A 20,793-nucleotide genomic window follows, 5' to 3' on the forward strand; every position below is an offset into this window, starting at 1 on the left:
ATCAATATGATAGAAATCTTGGATGATAAACGATCAAGTGATGTTGTGCTCAGGCTTAGTCGTCGAGGTGCTTCTAGGCCATGTCGTCTGCAACAAGGCGAGGTATGATACTAGTTGATAGCTCGATTACCAATGGCACGGAGAGCTGGGATGCAGGATGTGATGACTGATGAGATGTATGTGGCTGATCTTCATGGATGTCAGACGTTTGGTTATGGTAGGTCACATTTCCCTGACCATTCCAAGATGTCAGGTCACCGTTCTGGTTGTTAAAGAAAAAAAACTGGAAATAGCAGCGGGAAACAGGCGCCGGCTTCCTTTGACCCATGTTGTATGCGATTTGGTTCTCCAGTTTATTCAGCGTAACTAGACCCCATGATTTGGGTGTTTCAAGGTGCCTTCCTGTCTTCCGGCGCAGTCAGCTTTCAAGACCCTATTGTATTGGGATGCCTGAGGTCTTCTAGTCTGAAATGAAACCTCACTTTTGTTTTGTTTGTCTCCAAGCCTATAGCAAGCAAAGTGGAAGGAGCCACGTGACACTGTGATGTTGCTGCCTGAGCTGGTCAGGTGAGAAATGGCTCGTGTTTGTTTTGTTTGTTAGGGTGGAAGCTTCTCTTCCTCTTTGCTCTCCTTGATAGGGACTGAATACTTTTTTTCTCCCGTGCTGCCTTGCTGTCAGACAGTGAATACATTTCTACTTACCTTCGCGCTCCCTCTATTCCATACACCAAGCAGATTGCGATAACCCCAAGCGAAGACCCCAACGCGGGATCCAACCCACATAGGTCTTAGGTTCAACACATTAACCTAGGAACCTACAATCCATCGTGGAATCCCCTATTGGGGACCTATATTCTTATACTAGGATATAGCTAGATATATACGGGCGGGAATAGAGTTAAGATCCCACATTCCAAGGTTTTATGGATACTGGTAGGTCCGATGGGTGGAATAGTGGAGGTTTGGCAAGGCTTAGCAATAAGCAAGAGATGGCATAAAAATTAGGTTACCGTTTTCGGCACAAATTTGGTCAAATTTCGGTGACATATCGGTGATCATGATCATCAGTTTCTTAACTTTTGTTTTCTACACTGTAGACACTCTAGACACGTGTTTCCCTTTTCAAGTCGAAGACATCTATCAGACGTTCATAATCACATGCGTAAATTAATTAATTTAAACCCATTCCCGGAAAGCCAACCGATCCACCATGTTTCCACACGTGCACACTAAACCAGGTCGGCCCATAGATTAAGCAAACCGCCCGTCGCCTAAAGCTGATCAATCTCCGAGCTTTCCTATCTATTGTACCTGCACTAATCCTAACCCGCTGTAGTTGATTTTTATGCCTTACGAAAGTTGTGTATCAAGTTGATAATGCATAAAAACGACCTGCAGACTAAACGACGTGCGTTGCCCTTCGGGCATGATTGGTCCTGGTTGGATTTCGTCGTACGCGAAAATGTTATGCTTACGGTACCTGCGCCGAGATACAAACATATATATAGAGCTGGGCCATGGAGTGTTGGTGGCATAATCTTGAGGTCTCGCATTCAGGGACTCAATCACAATATTTGGTCATGGTTGGACTTTTGTCACTCAAGTTACTGCCCTTTGTGGCTGGCTGCGCCTTTGCTGGTGTCAGCTATCCAAAGATTCCGACGGACTTGACTACGCCATTCCAGCAGCGATTGGCAGTCTATGGTCCTGGTGGTAAGAACCCTGCTAGATATAGTAAATCTGAATGAGGACTGACATGTTCGACTCTAGCTGTATCTGTCGGCTGGAACACATTTGAACAGCTGGAACAAAGTTGCGTGCATTATGGCTTGTCGGAAAGCAACCTGAATACCAAGGCTTGCTCATCCTCGTCGACCACCTACGACCCCTCCCGGACGTGGTCAAATGTCGCCATCCTAACAGGCCTGACGCCTGCGACAACCTACTACTATAAGATCGAATCCACCAACTCGACCGTAGGCCATTTCCTCAGCCCTCGCACACCAGGCGATAAAACTGCTTTCAACATGGACGTGATCATTGATCTAGGTGTTTACGGCAAAGACGGCTTCACGAGCAAAAGCACAAAAAAGGACACCATTCCAGTCATCGAGCCAGAACTAAATCACACCACAATTGGTCGTCTCGCGGAAACAGTAGACGACTACGAGCTCGTCATCCACCCAGGAGATTTTGCTTACGCAGACGACTGGTATCTCAAATTCGCAAACTTGCTCGATGGCAAAGAGGCCTACGAGTCCATTATCGAGCAATTCTACGACCAACTCGCACCAATCGCAGGCCGCAAGCCTTACATGGCCAGCCCAGGAAACCACGAAGCCGACTGCTCAGAGATTCCATACTTGAACGGCCTTTGCCCCAAAGGCCAAAACAACTTCACCGAGTTCATGCACCGGTATGAGAAAACCATGCCCCAGTCTTTTGCTTCCTCGTCATCCAACCCAACGGCCCAGACTCTGGCCCGAAAGGCCCGCAGTCTTTCGAACCCGCCCTTTTGGTACTCCTTCGAATACGGCATGGCCCATGTCGTAATGATCGACACAGAAACAGACTTCCCTGAAGCACCGAGCGGCAAAGATGGCTCTGCCAAGCTGAATGGCGGGCCCTTTGGCACTACGAACCAACAGCTCGAGTTCCTCGAGGCTGATCTCGCTTCCGTCGACCGGACTGTTACGCCCTGGGTAATTGTTGCCGGACACAGACCGTGGTACTCAACTGGAAAATCGTCGAACATCTGCGGGCCCTGCCAAAAGGCGTTTGAGGGCCTGTTTTACCAGTACGGTGTCGATCTCGGTGTTTTTGGCCATGTGCACAACTCGCAGCGGTTTGCGCCTGTTGTTAACGGTACCGCCGATCCCAACGGTATGAATGACCCTAAGGCGCCCATGTATATTGTTGCTGGCGGCCCGGGTAATATTGAGGGTTTGAGCTCTGTTGGCAGCAGGCCTTCTTATACCGAGTTCGCGTATGCCGATGACTATAGCTACAGTACGCTCAGGTTTTTGGATGAGCAACACTTGCAGGTTGATTTTGTGAGGTCTTCTACTGGAGAGATCTTGGATTCGAGTACTTTGTATAAGAAACATACGACGGATTTTGTGAAGCAGTGATAGAGCTCGGAGGATAAGATATATATAGTGTGTGACGAGATGTCTGTATTAATGAAATAGTGTGGTTTCGTTTTGTCAATTGTTCAATGAGAAGAATAATGTATACCAGAAAGTATGCAATACAAGATCTCTGCGATTGAAACGATCGATTCCAGAGAGAATGATATATGATATATTTGGTATGAGACAAGTGAATCAGGGGGGAACTGGGTTGTGGCGGTCAACGGAGATTGCCTCTGATATTCGACGGGGACCTGCATATCCAGGCCAGTCCATGATGTCAAGCGCTAATGAAACTAGGTGTTTGCTAGGTTGTTTGCATTGGACCCGATGGCAGAATGCGCACATGACGCGGCTTCCTTTCAATATTATATAGTGTTTTTAGCGCTAACGAAAATATGTTGTTTGGAGGCCCAGCCCTGTGAAGACAAACATAATTCAAGGATCAGACCGGTTTGTACAGGAAGGAAAGAAATAAAACAAGAAAGAAAGAGGGAAAGCCCATCAATACCAATATTCCCAATACTTCCAAATGCCATCCAATATCCAGAAAAATCCATCCCATAAATAATTTATATACACCCTGGCCCATACCTATATTCATCAAGGATCCAACCCAAGTAATTATATATATATACATCAACCTCGCATTACATATGTGGCTCTCATCGATGCGCCAACTGACTCTTCCACTCCTTCGGGGGCGATGTCGAATTACCCACTCCAGACCCCTCCTGGAAGGTCCATGGTTCACTCTGCACGACGGTCTCTGAGACAACAGTAATATCTTTAGACGTAGGCTCAGACACAGCTAGAATATGCTCATCGCTGCCCCATGCGGATGCCTGCATATGCGATGGCGCAGCAGCGCTTGTCTTACCCTTCTTAGTATCGCCTTCGCCGCGGTTTGTCAAAGTCTGTAAACCTCGACTGGAGAGCGGGTATGGCTGTCCTGATGTCTTTCCTCCCGAGGAACTGAAGACATGGGAGAGACCGATTTTCCTGAAGCCTTTGCGGATGAGTGGTTGGATGATGGGCAGGTTTGAAACAACAATCGAGACGAAAGTTTCACGACAGGCCCACTGGGAGCCGGATTCAGCTCCGTCGGGGCTGGACTGTAATATATGTGTCAGATAAATGATAGGTAATAGGCGTATGTTTCTGTATAGGTATCTTATTATTGCATAAAACGTACCTTCATAATCGTAGCAGCCCGAATAATTCCTGCTAGCATGACAAATGTAGCGCCGGAGAAGAGAACCATAAGGGGGATCTTGCGTTTCAGGTTGAGGTTGACAGTCCAGAGAAGGGGGAGTGGGATTGAGAGAAGGTAGACGTCCGTGACAATGTTGAGTACGACGACGACGAAAACATAAACATGGGATTTGGTTGGCTGACAGAGGTCTGTGAAAATAGTCAGATAAGAAGACTATTGTATCTGGTGGCGTTGCAACTCACTGCCGGGGTCAGGCTGAATCTGCCAAAACGCATGGAAGGGCTGACATGACAGTAGGAGGGACAACGCTGTTGCAAGGTATGTCACGCCTAGAATAATATATCCCAGCCGAACTCGGGTGGGGAGGTGTTGGAGGCCAGTCCTGTAATATCGTTAGCGCATTGGTTCATTATGTCTAAGGTGGTGCCTGAAGCGCACGTCAATCGAGAGTAAAAGACAGCTAAGCTGAATTTAACCAGCCAGAGAATAGCCACATATAATGACCATCCAATGATCTGGATCTTAGATCCAGCAACACGATTAGACCACTCAGTCGAATTGGGGTCAAGCGCTGCTCGCTGCTCAGGCGTCATGTAGCTGTTAGTCAGGCCCTGAAATTTGGCACCGACGAGATACGCTGCTACTGTTTCGAGTACAAAAAGGATCTGTCAAAGAGCAATACGTTAATTGTAGCCCTTTCAATTGATCTCACAGGACAGGCAGAATAACTTACCCCCGCCAATGGCATGAGATAATCATCAAGTTGGAAATTGGCTGGCCCAACAAGCTTCCATCGTACCATAATTCGTATGATAATTATTAGAAGAGCCAAGGACAACAAGGTCCATGCCTCGACATTACCGGCCATACTTAGAAGTCGGTAGTTTGCAAAGCAGAGGACAAAACAACGGAAGACGAGGACGGGAGTTGGAGGGAATTAAAAAGAAGGCTGCCGCCAAACCGGCCCACTGGGAATCCCCAGAACGTAGAGAATTACTATGTTATACAACTAGCTTGTCAGGCTAACTACATAGTGCGAATAGTCAACCCCTGGAAGATCATCCTTGTAAAGATCATCCGTGGAAATTTGCATGAACCCCACCAGATCCACCAGATCCACCAGATCCATCCCGCTTAAGATAGAAATATCGCTGTAATTGGTGCGGGGGGCGACGATCCGTCTGCCCGACACGGGAGGCATGTCCCGACCATGGGTCACACCTTGAAACCGTTACAGGCGTTGTGGGGGTTATGTTACAAGCCAACTTATCATTGGCCGCTTCATGAAGTAGCTTGTTCGGAACGTTGTAGAGCTTTGAGACTTGCATGAATTACCACATTGGGAATAGAGTCCCCCCTGTAGTTTTTCTCCGCTGTTCTCCGTTGGAAATCACGTATTTATCCATCCTCTCCTCCAAATAATTTCACACACAAATTTGAAAGTGATATATTGGCGCTTGTAATTTTGGTGATTTCACTTCAATTCGACATCCGCACCCTCTCATCATGTCCACCTTTGACTTCATCATCGTCGGAAGTGAGTAATCACCATTCCGCCCTAGCTTTGTTGGCGCATTATCGTAAATGGAGAAAACAACCTTGAGAAATGAGACCTAACGCCCCCAAACGAAACAACCCACACCCACTCATCCATTAAATCCAAGTCTTCTAATACTTCTATCTCACAGCTGGCCCATCCGGTTGTGCCCTCGCCGCCGGCCTCGCAAACTCGACCGCAAAGCCCCGCGTCCTCCTCCTGGAAGCAGGCGATAATAACGAAGATCGGAACCTTCGCATCGACGGCCAGCGATGGCTCACCTTCCAGGACCAGTCAATGAACTGGGGATTCAAGACTACCCCGCAGCCGGACTGTAACAATCGTGAGATCGACTACAGTCGTGGCCGGTGTATGGGCGGGTCAAGCTCCATCAATTTTGGCGTGTACAGTGTCGGCGCGCGCGACGATTACCAGGAGTGGGCCAGAATTGTTAGCGATGAGACTTTTGCGTGGGGAAATGTTCAGCAAAAGTTTAAGGATCTGGAGACATTCCATGGTGAGATCCCCGAGGGCATAGATAGGAAATATGCGGATCCGAAGATGGAGAATCATGGAAGTGAGGGCCCGTTGCACGTGGGTTTTGCACGGGAGTGGGAGCGCGATTTAACAGACGTCTTGGATGTCTTCGAGGAGGCTGGGTTTCCATTGAATCCAGATCATAACTCCGGGGATCCAATCGGGATGTCGGTGTTGATTAACTCAACGCATAAGGGGTTGCGCTCAACAGCCGGGGACCTGGTCAAGGAGAAACTGGAAAATTTGACTATTGTGACTGGGGCCCCTGTGCAGCGTATTCTCTTGGAGGGAAAACAGGCTGTGGGCGTTGTGTCGAACGGGACCGAATGTGAATACGCGACCTATCAATGCTGCGAGTTGTCCAGATACTGATACCTGTGAACAGACCGTGCCGAAAAGGAAGTCATCTTATCCGCTGGCTCGCTAAACGATCCTCGCATCCTGATGCACTCAGGCATAGGCCCCGCCGCCCAACTCCAGCAATACAATATCCCCGTCGTCCACAATGTACCCGCCATCGGCCAGGGGCTCCGAGACCATTGCTTCGTACCAATGGTGAACACTCGCACAGAAAATAGCACAGACCGCAAAGCCTTTTATGGCGACAAAGCCGCCATGGACGCGGCGCTGAAGCAATGGCAAGAAGATGGGACAGGGCCTTGGTCGAAATTTGCCTGCGAGTTGGGCATCGGCTGGTTCAAGCTGACTGAGCAGCTCACTTCCTCGCCGGAATTCAACGCCCTCCCGGCAGACGAACAGAAGTATCTTCTGCAGGAGACCGTGCCACACTACGAAATCCTCACCCATTTCCCCGTTCACTGGGTCATCCCGGATTTCCCGCCCGAGGCATTGAGTTACTCCTGTCTGCTCGTCTTCTTGTTCAACGCGCAGACTCGTGGAGAAGTCACATTGCAATCCTCAGATCCTGACTCTCCGCTCTCTTTCAACCCCAAGTTCCTGGCCCACCCGTTCGACCGCCGACTCGCGATCGAGGCCTTGCGCGACTCGTTCCGCATTGCAAAGCACGAATCCTACACAAAGGATAACGTGGCAGAGCTGGCAATGCCCAAGAGTGAGTCAGATGAGGATTTGCTCGAGTACTGGCGGCAGAACATCTCGTCGAGCTGGCACATGACGGGGACGGTGAAGATGGGTAAGAAGGGCGATGTGGACGCGGTGGTGGATTCAGATTTCAAGGTGACAGGTATTGAGAATCTGCGTGTGGCAGATATGTCGGTCGTGCCTGTGTTAGTGAATGCGCATGTCCAGGCTGCTGCGTATGTCACTGGTGCAATTTGTGCGGAGAAGTTGATTAGCCAGTATGGCCTTTCGAAGTCTAGCCCCTAGATCAAATACCGATGTGGATCAATGCAAATCGTACATTGTATATCCTATATATTCATACAAAAGGTAAATGACACGAAATTTTCGACCATCGAAACATCCAAGAAAGTTATCTCGGTAGTGGTCCCGCGGTCCCGAGGTTGTCAGTGGAGAACTCCAAGTTTTTTGCCGGTAAAGTTAAAATTTAAATTATTAAAAACAAACCCTATTGTCGTCATTTAGAGTGGGGCATAAATACCATACTAGCGTGGCCCGGGGATTATCGGGGATTACTATTACCAATTGGGTAAGTGGTCGGAAGTACGGAGTACAGATGTACATATGCGCCTAGTGGGGCTAGTATTATTAGGAGGTCTGAGAGTACGGAGTAAATACTTAGGTCATTAGAGCATTGTAGGTCATACCTTGGAAGGCTTTCGCTAGAGCAGCCATAAACACTCAATTTAATAATAGCGCCGACCCGGATACCTAACCTAGTGAATATTTTAGGAGATCATCCTAGCTATAATTAGACTCTGACAAGGCCCATAAATGTGTCGAAGACCTCCACCAAGGAACCAATACAGGACCCATCGAGGGGGCTGCGTATGAAACTTGGAGAAAGTGCAGGTCATAGCAGAATATCGGTGTGTTGGGCGCTTGGCACGATCCATTATAAAGCCGCTGAGTTATCCTCATAAAATACTCACCTGTATTAAAATGTGAAACTACAGCACATGGGAAATATACAAAAAAATGATTCGTGGATAGATAAAGCACACCTAATGTTAGCATCTTTATTGATTTCAAGTATTCGCTTAGTAAAGTAAATTATCATATATACTATGTACTAATAGTGCCTGAAAACGATTCAGTGGCAGGTGGCATACCAAGCTTATCAGGTCTCAATAATACCGCTTCTCCAACATCAATTATCTGTCAACCTCCAATTGTTCTAACGTCCCTCGAACTAAATTGCCCGAGCTTCGTGATTGTTTGTCAAGGCCAAGAAGACAGAAGCAACAATAGGCGCCTCCAGGCCAGAATGACCCAGAGCTTAGCACAATGAAGAAGCCAACAACTCGCTGTCCTCCCACCCGTGTCAGATCACCCGTTAAGCCCTGCTGCGATCTGCTACCAACCGACCGTGTTAAATGCGTCACCGCAAGATGGCAGTGAAGGTGTAGTCGAAGCCAAGAGGGAGTCGAAGGGGAAGGTAGACAGCAAGAATTGTGCGACACCTATATGACGGATAAGCTCGATGTGTTGGAGGAGCAGCATACTAGCAAAGAAACAGATGACTTCCTTGAATTTGATGGGTGGTGGTATGAAAGTACCTTGGGGTTCATTGGGGAGCGGAAGGTGAGAGGGCATACCTGTTCAATACGGACCTTGTTGATATTCTGGATTAGGAGATATGAGTGACGACCTGGTTTGACATTCCCACTCGCTGATTAATTCACAGGAAACATAGAGTCTTCCGTCCAGCCCTCACGGGAATGGTGAAAAATGAACCAAGACAAGACGATCACCACATCCACCTTAAATGCATCTGCCGCTCTCTCCAACGCAAACCGCGTGCTCGCACCGAGCAAAGCATTCCCCGGAACTAGTTTAGGCGCCCTCACCACGCCACTCCGCGGTTTCGGCCCGACCACCCTATTCGCAGGCAAGGTTGAACAAGGCCGTTGCAGAGGGGATATGATGTCAAAGAGTCGACAAACCGCAAGCTACCGAATGAAAGAAATGTGCCTGATTAAGTCGCCAAGCAGCGAAAATCAGAGGAGGTGGAACCGCAGAAGGTGGAAAAGTGAGAAAGTTTGAGGCCGAAGCAATGAGAAATGAGGAGCGTATATCATTGACGATTTTCTTGGTTGGTATATTGTCTTCCATATCCACTCTCGCAATTTCTCCGTCATTTATCTCTGATATAGGTAGTACTGCGCAGTATAATGTTGAAGTCTAGTTAAGCCTATCTAATCGTTCTCTCCAGGAAAAAGAAACTTGCATATACAGAGATAAGCAATCACAGCTTCTTGGGCGCCTCAGACTGCTCGCCCAGCCCAGCGATGACCGAACGCCGTGACTTCAGCCTACTCAGCCATGCATGCACATGTGGAAATTCTTTCTCCAGATCAACCCTATCGCCCGCCGCCCAAGGGACAACCTCAAACCACGAAATAAAAACGAGATCCGCATAACTGCACTTATCGCCCACTAGGTACTCACGGCCCTGCAAGACGCCATTCAGCACACCTGAAACGCGCCGAATCTCATTGATGTACCGATCAACAGCAGATTGCAGCTGTTCTCGATGATGAATCTTGAACCACACAGCCTGACCGAAATACGGGCCCTGTCCCGATGCCTGGAAATGCAGCCATTGTTTTGCATGATAGGACTCTGGAGTATCGGCGTGAAAGCTGATCACCCTGTTCTTATCGTATTTCTCCACCAAGTATTCGATGATTGCTCCAGACTCCCATAAAGTGATTCCCGTGTTAGGGTCTTCGATTGCGGGGACTCGTCCGTTGGGGTTGATATTTTCGTAGGCGGGCTGTTTCATCTCCGGAAATTCCAGGACCTTGATTTCGTACGGAATTCTGAGTTCTTCCATGACCATCACCACCTTTTTCGGGTTGGGGCCTGCGTGGTGGCCATAGAGGAGGATGGATTTCATAATTCGCGAGGAGAGGAGAAATGGTAGGAATTGGGTATATTTAGTACGCTGACAGTTGGTGACTTTTGGAAATCTCAGCGATGTTGAGTTGTTGTATTATTCCCCTAATTCCATATTTATATTTCGCCCTCGGGGTTGGATTATAGAACAGACCGAAGCTGACAAGGCCTCGGGACGAAGGGTCTAGCTCAATCCGAACCATGGGACGATCGGGGTAGTACTGATTGATAGGCCAGTTGCCTCCCAGTGAAGCCCTCAAGGTTAGCACTTTGACTTGGCGGATTACATAGTGTTGAAATCCAGCCTTCTCACTCTTCGGTCTCTGATGATTATGCGATACACCCTTCCAAAGTTGTGACTCCCCACCTTAACGCCTTTCTTGGGTTTCACTTTCTCTGCATATATCACTGTTGAAATATGCACAGTAATACCTTCCGCCCAATTACTCCAAAAATTGACCATGTCTACAAACAACATCGCCTTCACCGCTCCCATCAATCCCGCTGGCGCGAGCCCAAAGCTGCACCAAGACCAAATTTGGGCCGGCCTTCGCCTAAAGATCCGATCTGCAGAAACCTTCGTCCCCAAAGCCATACAATCCACCACTGTGATCTCCGAAACAATCAATCCGACCACGGGGAACGAAGTCACTGTTCGGGAGGTCATTTTCGTCGAGGACCGGCGTAAAGTTCAGGAGACAGTCACAGCATACAAGCCTTCCAGGGTCGTCTTTTTCCAACCTGATGGCAGCATCTGTTCGAAAGGAACTATATGACTTTCTCCTAATACCATTCTCCAATGTGGTTATATGTTGTAAACGCACGTATTACAGAGTACATGTGGTAGACCTCGACTCAAGCTAGAAGCCAGCGGCCTCACCTCAGATGAGGCATCTTAATATTTCCCCGGCTACTGTACACAAGGCAAAGTGGGACCCTCGGCATTGACTGCAGCACCGACGGCACCGATCTGTCAGCCGGGGCCACAAGTCGGCGCTCCGACTCTCCCGAGCCGGGCATTGCATAGTAAATCTTTTATTTTTCCATGGTAGATTTATATTTAAAGAAACAATCTTGAGGAAATTGCTTGGAGTTATGAACCTAAACTCTATAAGATCTTCAATATGACTCCTATCAGAGTCGGTATTGCCGGTATCACGGGGAAATTCGCCCGTTGCGTTGTTGATCACCTTTTGAAGCAACCCGACATTACTATCAAGGGTTATTGCCGCGACGCAAGTAAACTTCCCGCTGCCCTCCTTGCTTCCCCGAGAATTCACATCACCCAAGGTCAATCAGACGATAAAAATGCATTGCAAACCTTTGTCAAAGGGAACGATGTGATGGTTTGCTGCTATCTCGGTGACCACAACCTCATGATCAATGCTCAAAAGTTCTTGATCGATGCTTGTGAGATCGAGGGAGTCGGTCGCTACGTGGCAAGCGACTATAGCCTGGACTTCACGAAGCTAGAGCTTGGGCAGTTTCCCGCAAAGGATCCCATGAAGCACATTCAGGATTATCTGAAGAGCAAGAACGTCCAAGGAGTTCATGTTTTGATTGGCATTTTCATGGAAACTTTCTTCACCACTTCCTTCAATTGCTGGAATGCCAAGGAATTCTTGTTGTCCTACTGGGGATCTGGTGAGGAAATATGGGAGTCAACAACCTACGACAATGCGGCCCAGTTCGTCGCAGCTGTCGCCCGGGATCCTGCTGCGGTTGGTACACAGAGATGTGAGCTTCCCCTTCTGAATCGATCTATCTGAAATGAATCACTAACTTTAGTAGTCCTTGGTGATTGCAAGAGCATTCAACAAATCGCTACAGCATTCGAAAACCAGTACGATTTCAGACCGAAGTTGAACAGACTTGGATCTCTGGACGAACTCTACACATATATGCAACAAGCCAGAGACAATGACCCGAACAATTTTATGGCTTGGATTCCTCTGGAAATTTCAAATATGTGAAGTCTAGCCTGAGAGATGCTAACATGCTTGGATTTTCTAGGTTCTACAAGTTTTACTGCACCAACGGACAGGCTTATCTCACCCCCGACGTCGATGCTTCCAAATATCGCGAAATCCCACGACTTACCTTCGACGAATTCTTCAAACACCATTCCCCAGAGTCTCTGTCAACTGCAGCCTGGGGTGTTGGTTTGAACATCTCGGTAAAATAATGGATCTGCGCAATGCATGCTGCTTTGCACAACTGGGCTCATCGCTCCCTTAGACACAACAGACGATGTGGGAATAAAATTATCTTGTACCATAGTCAAATTAAATAGCAGCAGTAGGAAATCCACATGTAGGACTGAGCTCCTTTTTGCTGTGCACTGGGCTTGCCACATAGATGCCTGTAGTGATGATGTCATTTGCCTCGAAGCTATCCCTATATAAATAGACTTCAATACCCCCTAGAAAATTCAATTTCTATTTTCTTGTCGCACGATTTCCAGAATGCCAAGGTCAATTGCAGTCATTGCCGGCGCAGGGCCGGGAACCGGCAGCGCCATTGCCCTACGGTTCGCCAAGGCCTACCCAGTTGTATTACTTGCTCGATCGCAATCGTCCCTTGACCCTCTGGTTTCTGATATCACGCAAAGTGGTGGCTCTGTAATGAGCCTCCCTACAGATGTCAGCAACTCTTCAAGCATGACCTCGACAATGGACCAAATCAAGGCCAAATTTGGTCCTGATCTGACAATTGCTGCCGCTATTTACAACGTGGCGAGCAAGTTCACGAGGAAACCCTTCCTGGAACAAAGCCAGGAAGACTTCCTCGGGAGCCTTGAGCCATCTATCAAGGGTGCTTTTAACTTCGCTCAGGCTACACTACCCCTGATGCTCAGTCCCAACGAGGGACAGTCTCCGCCCACTCTCATTTTCACCGGTACCGGATACTATTCCTAATTGATTAAATGCAAACCCTCTTAATCATTTTTATAGGCGCAACAGCTGCACTTAAAGGAGGCTCCGGGCTTTCTGGGTTTGCCATGAGCAAATTTGGCATCCGTGCTATGTCCCAGTCTCTTGCCCGTGAATTCGGCCCGAAGGGTGTTCATGTCTCGCACGCAATCATTGATGGCATCATTGATACAGAGAAGACCAAAGATTATCTTAAGGATATTCCTGATGGAAAAATCGATCCTGAATGGGTAAGAGAAATGCTATCTCAGCGCGGCCAGTTCTCACTAACCAACAACCACAGATTGCGGAATCTTACTGGTTTTTGCACACCCAGCCCAGGAGTTCGTTTACTCACGAGATTGATCTCCGACCGTATTCAGAGACTTGGTGAGAAACTAAGCATTAAACAGGAGGGTTGTCTTTACAGTCGGTTCTTCTTCATTGAGAGTAATCTTTATAGTACAATCAACCGAAAGGTCATACAACTCGAGCTAAATTTATCCTTTGCCAAAACACGAAATAGATGCGATGTGTCCAAATGTTGATACTAACATGATATATCTATACGGCAGTGGGAAACGCAGAGTGACTTCTCACCAACGAAGCATCACCCGCAATTAACGGAATGCATATCTAGTTGAGCAGACGTTCAATAGATAACAAGCTGACAGACACTCATGCCTGGCCCTTGCGCTCTCGGAAGAAATCCTCGGTTTTAGTCCAAGTCAGGTCGGGGTATCGATCATTATCGAGCGGGTCAAGTTTGCCAGCCCCAGAGAACATGTTCGCCATGTATTGCATGCCCTGCCAAGCAGGGAATATCTCATTTTCACCACCAAACAGACGCATAAACCGGATCATAAAATCCATAGTACCCACCGTGCCCATCCATGAGGGCTTATATTGTACCCCTTCGATATTGGTCTGCGCCTGGGCGATATCATTCACGTTGACGGTATCGCTAGCAATGCGGAGGAAATTGGGCGCAGGATTAGGGTCTACGGCCACAGCAGCCGTGTATGCAGCCGTGTCTACCATGGTGGTAAAATCGAGCAGCTGTGTCGTCTGCCCGATATATGCTACCTTCCGGCTTTTGTGGTTGATCATCGACGAATCGCCGACCAAGAGATCCATGAAGCCGCCGTTGAGGATACTCGTCCATTTGATACCGGACGTCTTCAACTGAGCATGGAACTCGCGGCGTAGGTCGAGGTTGCGGTTGGATCCAGGCTTTGTCTTCGTGAAGTCGAGGGAGAAGTCCGAAGGAATGAACCTAGGCACCTTTGCGGCCACAGAGGCCTCGAGGAGTTTGCTCTGAACGTCGTGGATGACATCTCTCAGTCCCTGGAGCGTCGAAACGACACAGATGGCTCCATTCAGTTCGTGTGTGAGAGCTGGGACCGCGCGGAGATCCACTGAAGCGATGGTCACGCCAGCATGGCGGAGCTTTTCGGTGCGGGAGGGATCGGTGTTGGGGCGGACGAGGGCCTTCACGGCCACGCCTCGGTTAATCAGTGCCATTGCGACAAGCTGGCCTAATCCACCAGAGGCACCGGCGACCACGACAAATGGGGAAGTCATTTTGGTTCTCTTTGTCGATAGCTAAGACAGATTTGCGAAATGAGTCAGATATTCGTGAGAATGATTGAAAACATTTCAACGGTCAACGCGCTTTCTTATCTAAATATATAGTTCTAAGCTACTCCTGTTGCCGGGCAGAATTTGCCTTCGAAGTTGATAAAAGGGGGGTCGCTGTGGACTTAGTCATGACCATGTTTCGGGGCCGAGATTAACCCCGAAGTGGCCATGCTTATAGATATCTCGTTGAATATATGCAACATAGATGGAAAATTCTTCAGAACATTATGGAACTTATTACATCAACTCGGCGTATCGTCTTTACGCCATTGTCGATTTACCAATTCCATTCTTGGTTGTTTAAACGTTAATTAGGTAGATAAAATATATACAATAAAATATATATATCGGCACCAGCTCACACGCCCCGGGCCTGGTATTATATCAGACCTCATATCACATGATCGGAACATAGGGAAACAAAGATTATCGACAGGAATTATCCTAACTATCCGTAAATCCTACCACTTCAAAATGGCCAGTCACTTCTCCTCGAGTCTTCTCCCACTAAGCGACCATGATTATAAGTTATACAACCGCATGGCGGATAAGATGCAGTCATTGGTATGTGCTCTTTCTGCAGCGTTCATACTCTATACGGTTTGGCTAATTATCTTCACAGCATCAATGGTTTCGTGTGCGATGGAAAATAATCTACGACGTGGCAGCATCATCACAACGCCCCGCCGGTATTTCTATCAAGAACTACCTGAACTTGTGTTTGGAATTTTGTGAAAATCTCGAGACGCACCACAAGATTGAAGAGGTAAGCGCTCATAGAACCAAGTCTGCTCTCTTATGCTTGGCTCATTTAAGTAACAGCTTTGCAGATCCGCGTCTTTCCATACCTCGCGACGCGCATGCCTGCTTTTGCCAACCAAGATCAATTGATTAAGCAGCATAAAGTGATTCATAAAGGACTCGAAAGATTGGAGTCGCATGTGCGCAATTGTCTACGAGGTAATGCTGATTTGCGATGGAATGAGATTAAAGATATCTTGGATGCGTTTGGAACGACCCTCTGGGAGCATTTGGACGACGAGGTCAAAGAATTGGGAGCCGAGCAGACTCGGAATTACTGGTCAAAGGAGGAAATGAGTAGAATGCCGATGTGAATTAGTTGTATTGTAGTCTAGAAATGTTAAATATAAATATAATTTATACTCAAGTATGGAAGTCTCAGAATAGATACAAAACATATGCTCAAGGGATTATCGTGGGGATCCTTTCATTCACACTAGTATTAACTATACGATCTTACTAACCAGGCCTAGTAATTCTGGCAGTGATGCTTTGTAATTTGTGTAAAAGCATTTCAAGGGTTACTCGGGGCTCGGCATTACCATTGAGGCCGATCTCCAGCCACGTCAAGATATGGGGCTCTTCGATTGCGCTTATTCGACCTGAAATTCGAATTGAAATATCTAAGTATATACTAAGCTTGGTTAGTTACCGGTGCTATGAGTGAGTATTGATTGTGGATCATTGTAAATGGAAATAAAATCACCGGAGCATCTAGTACCTGTATGTCTACGATGAATTCCTCTGTTTAACTATGATGAAAAACGCGCTTAATTTAGGGGAGCTCTCTTCAAAGGGCGATCAATGAAGCCAGTATACATGTACATGTATATATATCTCATATAGAGACATTTAGTGGTAGATGAACTGTGTATTGCCTTCGTCTCAATACCGAGTCCCGACCACCGAGATATTGCTTATCAAATAGAATCGGGGCCTGGAACCCAGTACCATCATCATTGACAGAACTTTTCCTATTCTGTCTTATATTTCAATTTACGGTCATGAGCGCATTTAGACATTTTCCATGTCTCCCATAAAAAATATCATGAAGCCTATCACCATCATAGTGTGCGGCAAGTCTGCGCACGTTGCCGTTGGTGTGAAGGAAGGCATCAGACCAGCATATGAGGGTGAGTTATTGACTCCCGATAGTTCAGTTTTGATCCCTTCAATAGCTGACCGAATTGAAGCACTCCATGTCATTCAATCTGTGGAAGCTGGGGTGAGGGATATTCCACCCCTTTTGGAAGGACTTCCTCCTCCGCCCAAGGAGCGGGCAAATCTCGGAACTCAGGAGTACGGGAAAAAAGTCGCAGCAGTCATTGCTGGAGGCGGATACAATGATATAGACTTTGAACAGTTACGAAAGGCTTGCAATGGGAAAAGCAGTATACCGTGGCTGCGCCACGATATAAGCAAGGATATTGACCTAAGGCAACTTAGGCCCAAAGTGGGGATTGAGTATGGGGAGCAGATTGCGAAGAAGATAGTAGAGTGCTTACAAGGCTTGGAAAAAGAGAAAAAGATGAACAAGGATGGCGTATATTGGTTCTAGGCAATATCATATGACAATTTCTCTCTAATGGAGTTCACTTCACCTCAACTGAACAGTATAGATTTTGGCACGCTTCCAGAATAATACTCAAGCTACTAACAGGATATTACTGCTTTCAATATCGGGGTATTGATCTAGTGAAAAGTTTCCCCGCCACTCACATCGAAAATTTGTCCACTAATAAACGAAGCCTCCGGGCTGGCAATGAAGCAGAAGGCGTGCGCAATGTCATCGGGTGTCCCACACCGTTTCACATCCTGTTTTGCAATTACACGCTCAAAAAGAGAGTGTGATCCATCAGATTGTACTCCCGAATTCCACACCTGGTCCGTTTTGATCAGCCCCGGCATCACGGCGTTCACAGTCACACCGGGCCCGGCTTCAACGGAAGTACCGCGCACCAAGCCTATAATGGCGGCCTTTGACGTAGCATATACAGCAAGCCCTGGTTCTGGCTCTTGGAATGTGGACGACGACGTATGGATGATACGCCCATATCCAGATCTCTGCATATGAGGAAGAACGGCACGAGTGAGGTAGAAGGAGGCGTCAAGATTTACCGACATCATGCGGCGGTAGGATTCAGTCGTCATGTCGTTGAGAAGATCAAACAGATAAATTCCAGCGATGTTGGCAAGGATGTCAATCTTTTGGAATTGACGAATGATCGAGTCGACACTTTCGTGAATTTGTCGTTCGTCCGTGATATCACAGACCAGATAGCTTGCTTTGCCGCCGCGGGATTGGATCAGACATTGAACCTTTTGAAGCAATTCCTCTTGGATGTCAAGAATAATGACTTGGGCGCCTTGCTGGGCAAACAGTTGAGCTGTCACAGCACCGATTCCTTGAGCAGCTCCTGTGAGAACAGCAACATGGCCAGAAAACTTGTCTGAATAGACCTTGATGGTTGGGATATTGGCACCAATCTCGGAGTTCATGGCCATTTTATTTCTTTGTGATTTCCTGGGAAGAACCCAAACGGTGATGGAATGTAAACGGCATTCGTAGTAACAAGGGATGGCCTTGATTCCATATTTGCCCCGCAAAGTCCGCACTCGTAAAGCACCAAAACTCAGCGAGAGAAACTATTATTGTATGCATATCACATCTGGGGTACAGGAAACTTTTGCAAGGACTTGAATCGCATTGGTAATTTTTATCTTATGCCAACTTGGAACTCCGCTATGTCTTCAGAAATACTCGTGGCAATAGCTCAGCGGAGAAATGATCTGCGGATTTAGGCCCCAATTTCACTTAGTATATCCAGTGAGGAAATAAGGGTATATAGCCTAAGCTCAATCAACGAGAGTCACAGTATTCAAATCTCCATTCAATTGGATTTACGGGGTTGAAGTTAAATTGGAACTTTGGAGGTATTAAAGCGGCACCAACAGTATACTACCAAACCATTGCAAAGAAAACAATCCACACACCACTCCAACCTGAACCTTCTATTCGACAGTGGATCGCAGAAAGTCAGCATCAACTACAAATACCAATTATTGTAGCGTAGCGTCCTTTAAACAAGATATCTGGCATCACCGGCACAGGTGGAAGCATGGTACGTGCCGCTGCCCTCAAATTTTCAGAAGAGGGCGCGAAGATTGTGGACTGTGATGTCAACTTCGCCAACGAACAGGCAACCATCCAAGCTGTGCGGAGGAAATGATGAGAGATGGTATCTTTATCTACATATGATCTTACCAAGCGACAGAATTGCTAGCAAGTGGTGGACCTGGTCATCAAAGAATATAGAAGAATTGGTGTATTGTATAACAATGCGGGAATGGCAGACATATTTTGCCTGGATGGACAAGAAGAAGGACGAACATTGGTACAAGACAATCGACCAAGAGTTGAGCCTGGTCTATCCTTATGACACAGGTATTTGGAAGAGTCTCGTGAATCAATCATCAATGTTAATTCTGTTAACGGCTGGGTTGTGCTCTCTCAACTACCGGTACCGCTTGATCAAGAGGGGCCCTGCAGTCAAAGTCAAAAGCGAAGTGCTCGCTTCTCAGCGATGCCGAGAATTCTGAATCCCAATATTTATCGCAAAGTGTCTCAACATAGAGACGGCTCGCGTCGATGGGGCTTATATTGAGGGTAGGTAGTCAGGGTAGCAGGATGGACCGTCTCGCTATGCAATAAACTGGGTTTCGTTGGGCACGTCGTTTTGAGAATACATTGGATACGATTTAGATAAATCAACCACTCTGGGCGGCGCGTAAATGGTTTGCCCTGAAGCAAGACGAGTTGGTAGTCGGGAGCTAGAAGCATCAGTCACCTCGTTAAGCTGGTCCGAGGTGTTTCGACGTGATTGTAGAATGACGCGCACGATTGTGTCAAGTGAGAGTGCCAATATACTGTTAAGCACTCAGTTGATAAGAATGGATGATTCTATAACATACTTGCGACCAAACAACTTGCCACAGCTTTCGCAGGCGAACGGCTTCTCTCGGGCGTGAGAGCGCAGATGTCTCGTCAGATGGTTCTTATTGAAAAGCAATTTAGGGCACAGTGAAAAAAACATGATTTTGTGACATTCCCGGGTTATCAGCGTACCGACATGCTGAGATATCGTGTGCAGCAGAGAATGTGTTCACGCTTTGGCTTCCACATTTTGTCAGTCGTCGCTCTTCGGCACTTTGTTCTATGCCGAACTCACACACCTCTGAGAAGTATTCGTATTTTTTTATACAAATCGCACTCATGGAGACATCCAGGTTAATGGTCTAGCACGATCTCTGAATTTAATTCTCTTTCAAGATGGCAGGCGACAGAAGGCTGAAGGACAATTTGTCGCGTGTCAAAGCTCCCTCTCCCCTCGGCTAATCTATCTTTGTCAGGCTTCGTTTGACAGATGTGATTTGGCAAAATGCAATTTTCCGTTGGGGCTAGGCATCTCAGTTGGCGCGATATTTAGGTGGAACGCTTGTAGAGGTTCTGTATGCCTCGAGTGACCGCTTAAACCCTTACTACCAGCTGCTTGTTGTTATGGCCCTCGGCAGCGGGCTCAAGCAAGCAATTTCCATGGCCTTTATCTCAGAGCAAGAGCTTTCGAGCTGACTAGGCTTTGGCATAGGATTCTTCAACACCGTCTTCCACTCGACAAACATCCTTCTTTCCGTCTAGTCCCTCACCTCCCAGTTTCCTTCCTCCGACGGCCCGCTTGGTGTCCAGTCCACGACTTCAGTAGCGATGTAGCGATCGGCATTTGCACTTACACTGTGGGCATTTTGACTGAGTTGGTTTCGGAACTCCAGCGCCGTTGCTTCAAGAAAGACACTGGCAATAATGGGAGGCCGTATGGGAGTGGACTGTTCTCGCTCGCTACAAACATTAATTACGGTGCCTATGCCTTGTGGCGTGCTGGTTTTGCGTTGGCAAGTGGAGGCTGGGCCTGGGGACTCTTCAACTTTTCAAATTCTTTCTATGATTTTGCGACTCGTGGA

General features: G+C 47.4%; 13 protein-coding genes across 13 annotated transcripts; 9 read left to right on the forward strand and 4 right to left on the reverse strand.

Annotated features, from left to right (window-relative positions):
• Positions 1-1,580: 1,580 nt before the first annotated feature.
• On the forward strand, positions 1,581-3,131 carry N7517_007263 (purple acid phosphatase family protein; the record flags this gene model as incomplete). The annotated part of the gene is made up of 2 exons (XM_056724993.1): positions 1,581-1,713; positions 1,771-3,131. 2 exons carry the CDS (start codon positions 1,581-1,583, stop codon positions 3,129-3,131), a joined length of 1,494 nt encoding a protein of 497 aa, XP_056581243.1.
• Positions 3,132-3,796: 665 nt separating this feature from the next.
• Positions 3,797-5,215, reverse strand: N7517_007264 (uncharacterized protein; the record flags this gene model as incomplete). Its single annotated transcript, XM_056724994.1, has 5 exons — positions 3,797-4,246; positions 4,327-4,535; positions 4,590-4,729; positions 4,786-5,012; positions 5,081-5,215. 5 exons carry the CDS (start codon positions 5,213-5,215, stop codon positions 3,797-3,799), a joined length of 1,161 nt encoding a protein of 386 aa, XP_056581244.1.
• A 638-nt stretch (positions 5,216-5,853) lies between these two features.
• On the forward strand, positions 5,854-7,768 carry N7517_007265 (GMC family oxidoreductase; the record flags this gene model as incomplete). Its single annotated transcript, XM_056724995.1, has 3 exons — positions 5,854-5,884; positions 6,036-6,749; positions 6,807-7,768. The coding sequence occupies 3 exons, from the start codon at positions 5,854-5,856 to the stop codon at positions 7,766-7,768; spliced, it is 1,707 nt and encodes a 568-aa protein (XP_056581245.1).
• A 1,485-nt stretch (positions 7,769-9,253) lies between these two features.
• Positions 9,254-9,568, forward strand: N7517_007266 (uncharacterized protein; the record flags this gene model as incomplete). The annotated part of the gene is made up of 1 exon (XM_056724996.1): positions 9,254-9,568. One exon carries the CDS (start codon positions 9,254-9,256, stop codon positions 9,566-9,568), a length of 315 nt encoding a protein of 104 aa, XP_056581246.1.
• Positions 9,569-9,770: 202 nt separating this feature from the next.
• Positions 9,771-10,424, reverse strand: N7517_007267 (glutathione S-transferase family protein; the record flags this gene model as incomplete). The annotated part of the gene is made up of 1 exon (XM_056724997.1): positions 9,771-10,424. The coding sequence occupies one exon, from the start codon at positions 10,422-10,424 to the stop codon at positions 9,771-9,773; it is 654 nt and encodes a 217-aa protein (XP_056581247.1).
• Positions 10,425-10,884: 460 nt separating this feature from the next.
• N7517_007268 (SRPBCC family protein) lies at positions 10,885-11,199 on the forward strand (the record flags this gene model as incomplete). The annotated part of the gene is made up of 1 exon (XM_056724998.1): positions 10,885-11,199. One exon carries the CDS (start codon positions 10,885-10,887, stop codon positions 11,197-11,199), a length of 315 nt encoding a protein of 104 aa, XP_056581248.1.
• A 348-nt stretch (positions 11,200-11,547) lies between these two features.
• N7517_007269 (NmrA-like family protein) lies at positions 11,548-12,608 on the forward strand (the record flags this gene model as incomplete). The annotated part of the gene is made up of 3 exons (XM_056724999.1): positions 11,548-12,148; positions 12,215-12,266; positions 12,437-12,608. The coding sequence occupies 3 exons, from the start codon at positions 11,548-11,550 to the stop codon at positions 12,606-12,608; spliced, it is 825 nt and encodes a 274-aa protein (XP_056581249.1).
• A 280-nt stretch (positions 12,609-12,888) lies between these two features.
• N7517_007270 (uncharacterized protein) lies at positions 12,889-13,729 on the forward strand (the record flags this gene model as incomplete). Its single annotated transcript, XM_056725000.1, has 3 exons — positions 12,889-13,321; positions 13,378-13,586; positions 13,640-13,729. The coding sequence occupies 3 exons, from the start codon at positions 12,889-12,891 to the stop codon at positions 13,727-13,729; spliced, it is 732 nt and encodes a 243-aa protein (XP_056581250.1).
• Positions 13,730-14,013: 284 nt separating this feature from the next.
• N7517_007271 (uncharacterized protein) lies at positions 14,014-14,919 on the reverse strand (the record flags this gene model as incomplete). The annotated part of the gene is made up of 1 exon (XM_056725001.1): positions 14,014-14,919. The coding sequence occupies one exon, from the start codon at positions 14,917-14,919 to the stop codon at positions 14,014-14,016; it is 906 nt and encodes a 301-aa protein (XP_056581251.1).
• Positions 14,920-15,450: 531 nt separating this feature from the next.
• Positions 15,451-16,091, forward strand: N7517_007272 (hemerythrin domain-containing protein; the record flags this gene model as incomplete). Its single annotated transcript, XM_056725002.1, has 3 exons — positions 15,451-15,540; positions 15,599-15,742; positions 15,807-16,091. 3 exons carry the CDS (start codon positions 15,451-15,453, stop codon positions 16,089-16,091), a joined length of 519 nt encoding a protein of 172 aa, XP_056581252.1.
• Positions 16,092-16,825: 734 nt separating this feature from the next.
• On the forward strand, positions 16,826-17,335 carry N7517_007273 (uncharacterized protein; the record flags this gene model as incomplete). Its single annotated transcript, XM_056725003.1, has 2 exons — positions 16,826-16,910; positions 16,956-17,335. 2 exons carry the CDS (start codon positions 16,826-16,828, stop codon positions 17,333-17,335), a joined length of 465 nt encoding a protein of 154 aa, XP_056581253.1.
• Positions 17,336-17,469: 134 nt separating this feature from the next.
• On the reverse strand, positions 17,470-18,282 carry N7517_007274 (SDR family NAD(P)-dependent oxidoreductase; the record flags this gene model as incomplete). Its single annotated transcript, XM_056725004.1, has 1 exon — positions 17,470-18,282. The coding sequence occupies one exon, from the start codon at positions 18,280-18,282 to the stop codon at positions 17,470-17,472; it is 813 nt and encodes a 270-aa protein (XP_056581254.1).
• An 834-nt stretch (positions 18,283-19,116) lies between these two features.
• Positions 19,117-19,377, forward strand: N7517_007275 (Short-chain dehydrogenase/reductase SDR; the record flags this gene model as incomplete). The annotated part of the gene is made up of 1 exon (XM_056725005.1): positions 19,117-19,377. The coding sequence occupies one exon, from the start codon at positions 19,117-19,119 to the stop codon at positions 19,375-19,377; it is 261 nt and encodes an 86-aa protein (XP_056581255.1).
• Positions 19,378-20,793: the final 1,416 nt, after the last annotated feature.

This window comes from Penicillium concentricum (assembly GCF_028827145.1).
Source record: "Penicillium concentricum strain IBT 3081 chromosome Unknown utg000002l_segment0_segment0, whole genome shotgun sequence".
Classification (NCBI taxonomy): Eukaryota; Fungi; Ascomycota; class Eurotiomycetes; order Eurotiales; family Aspergillaceae; genus Penicillium; species Penicillium concentricum.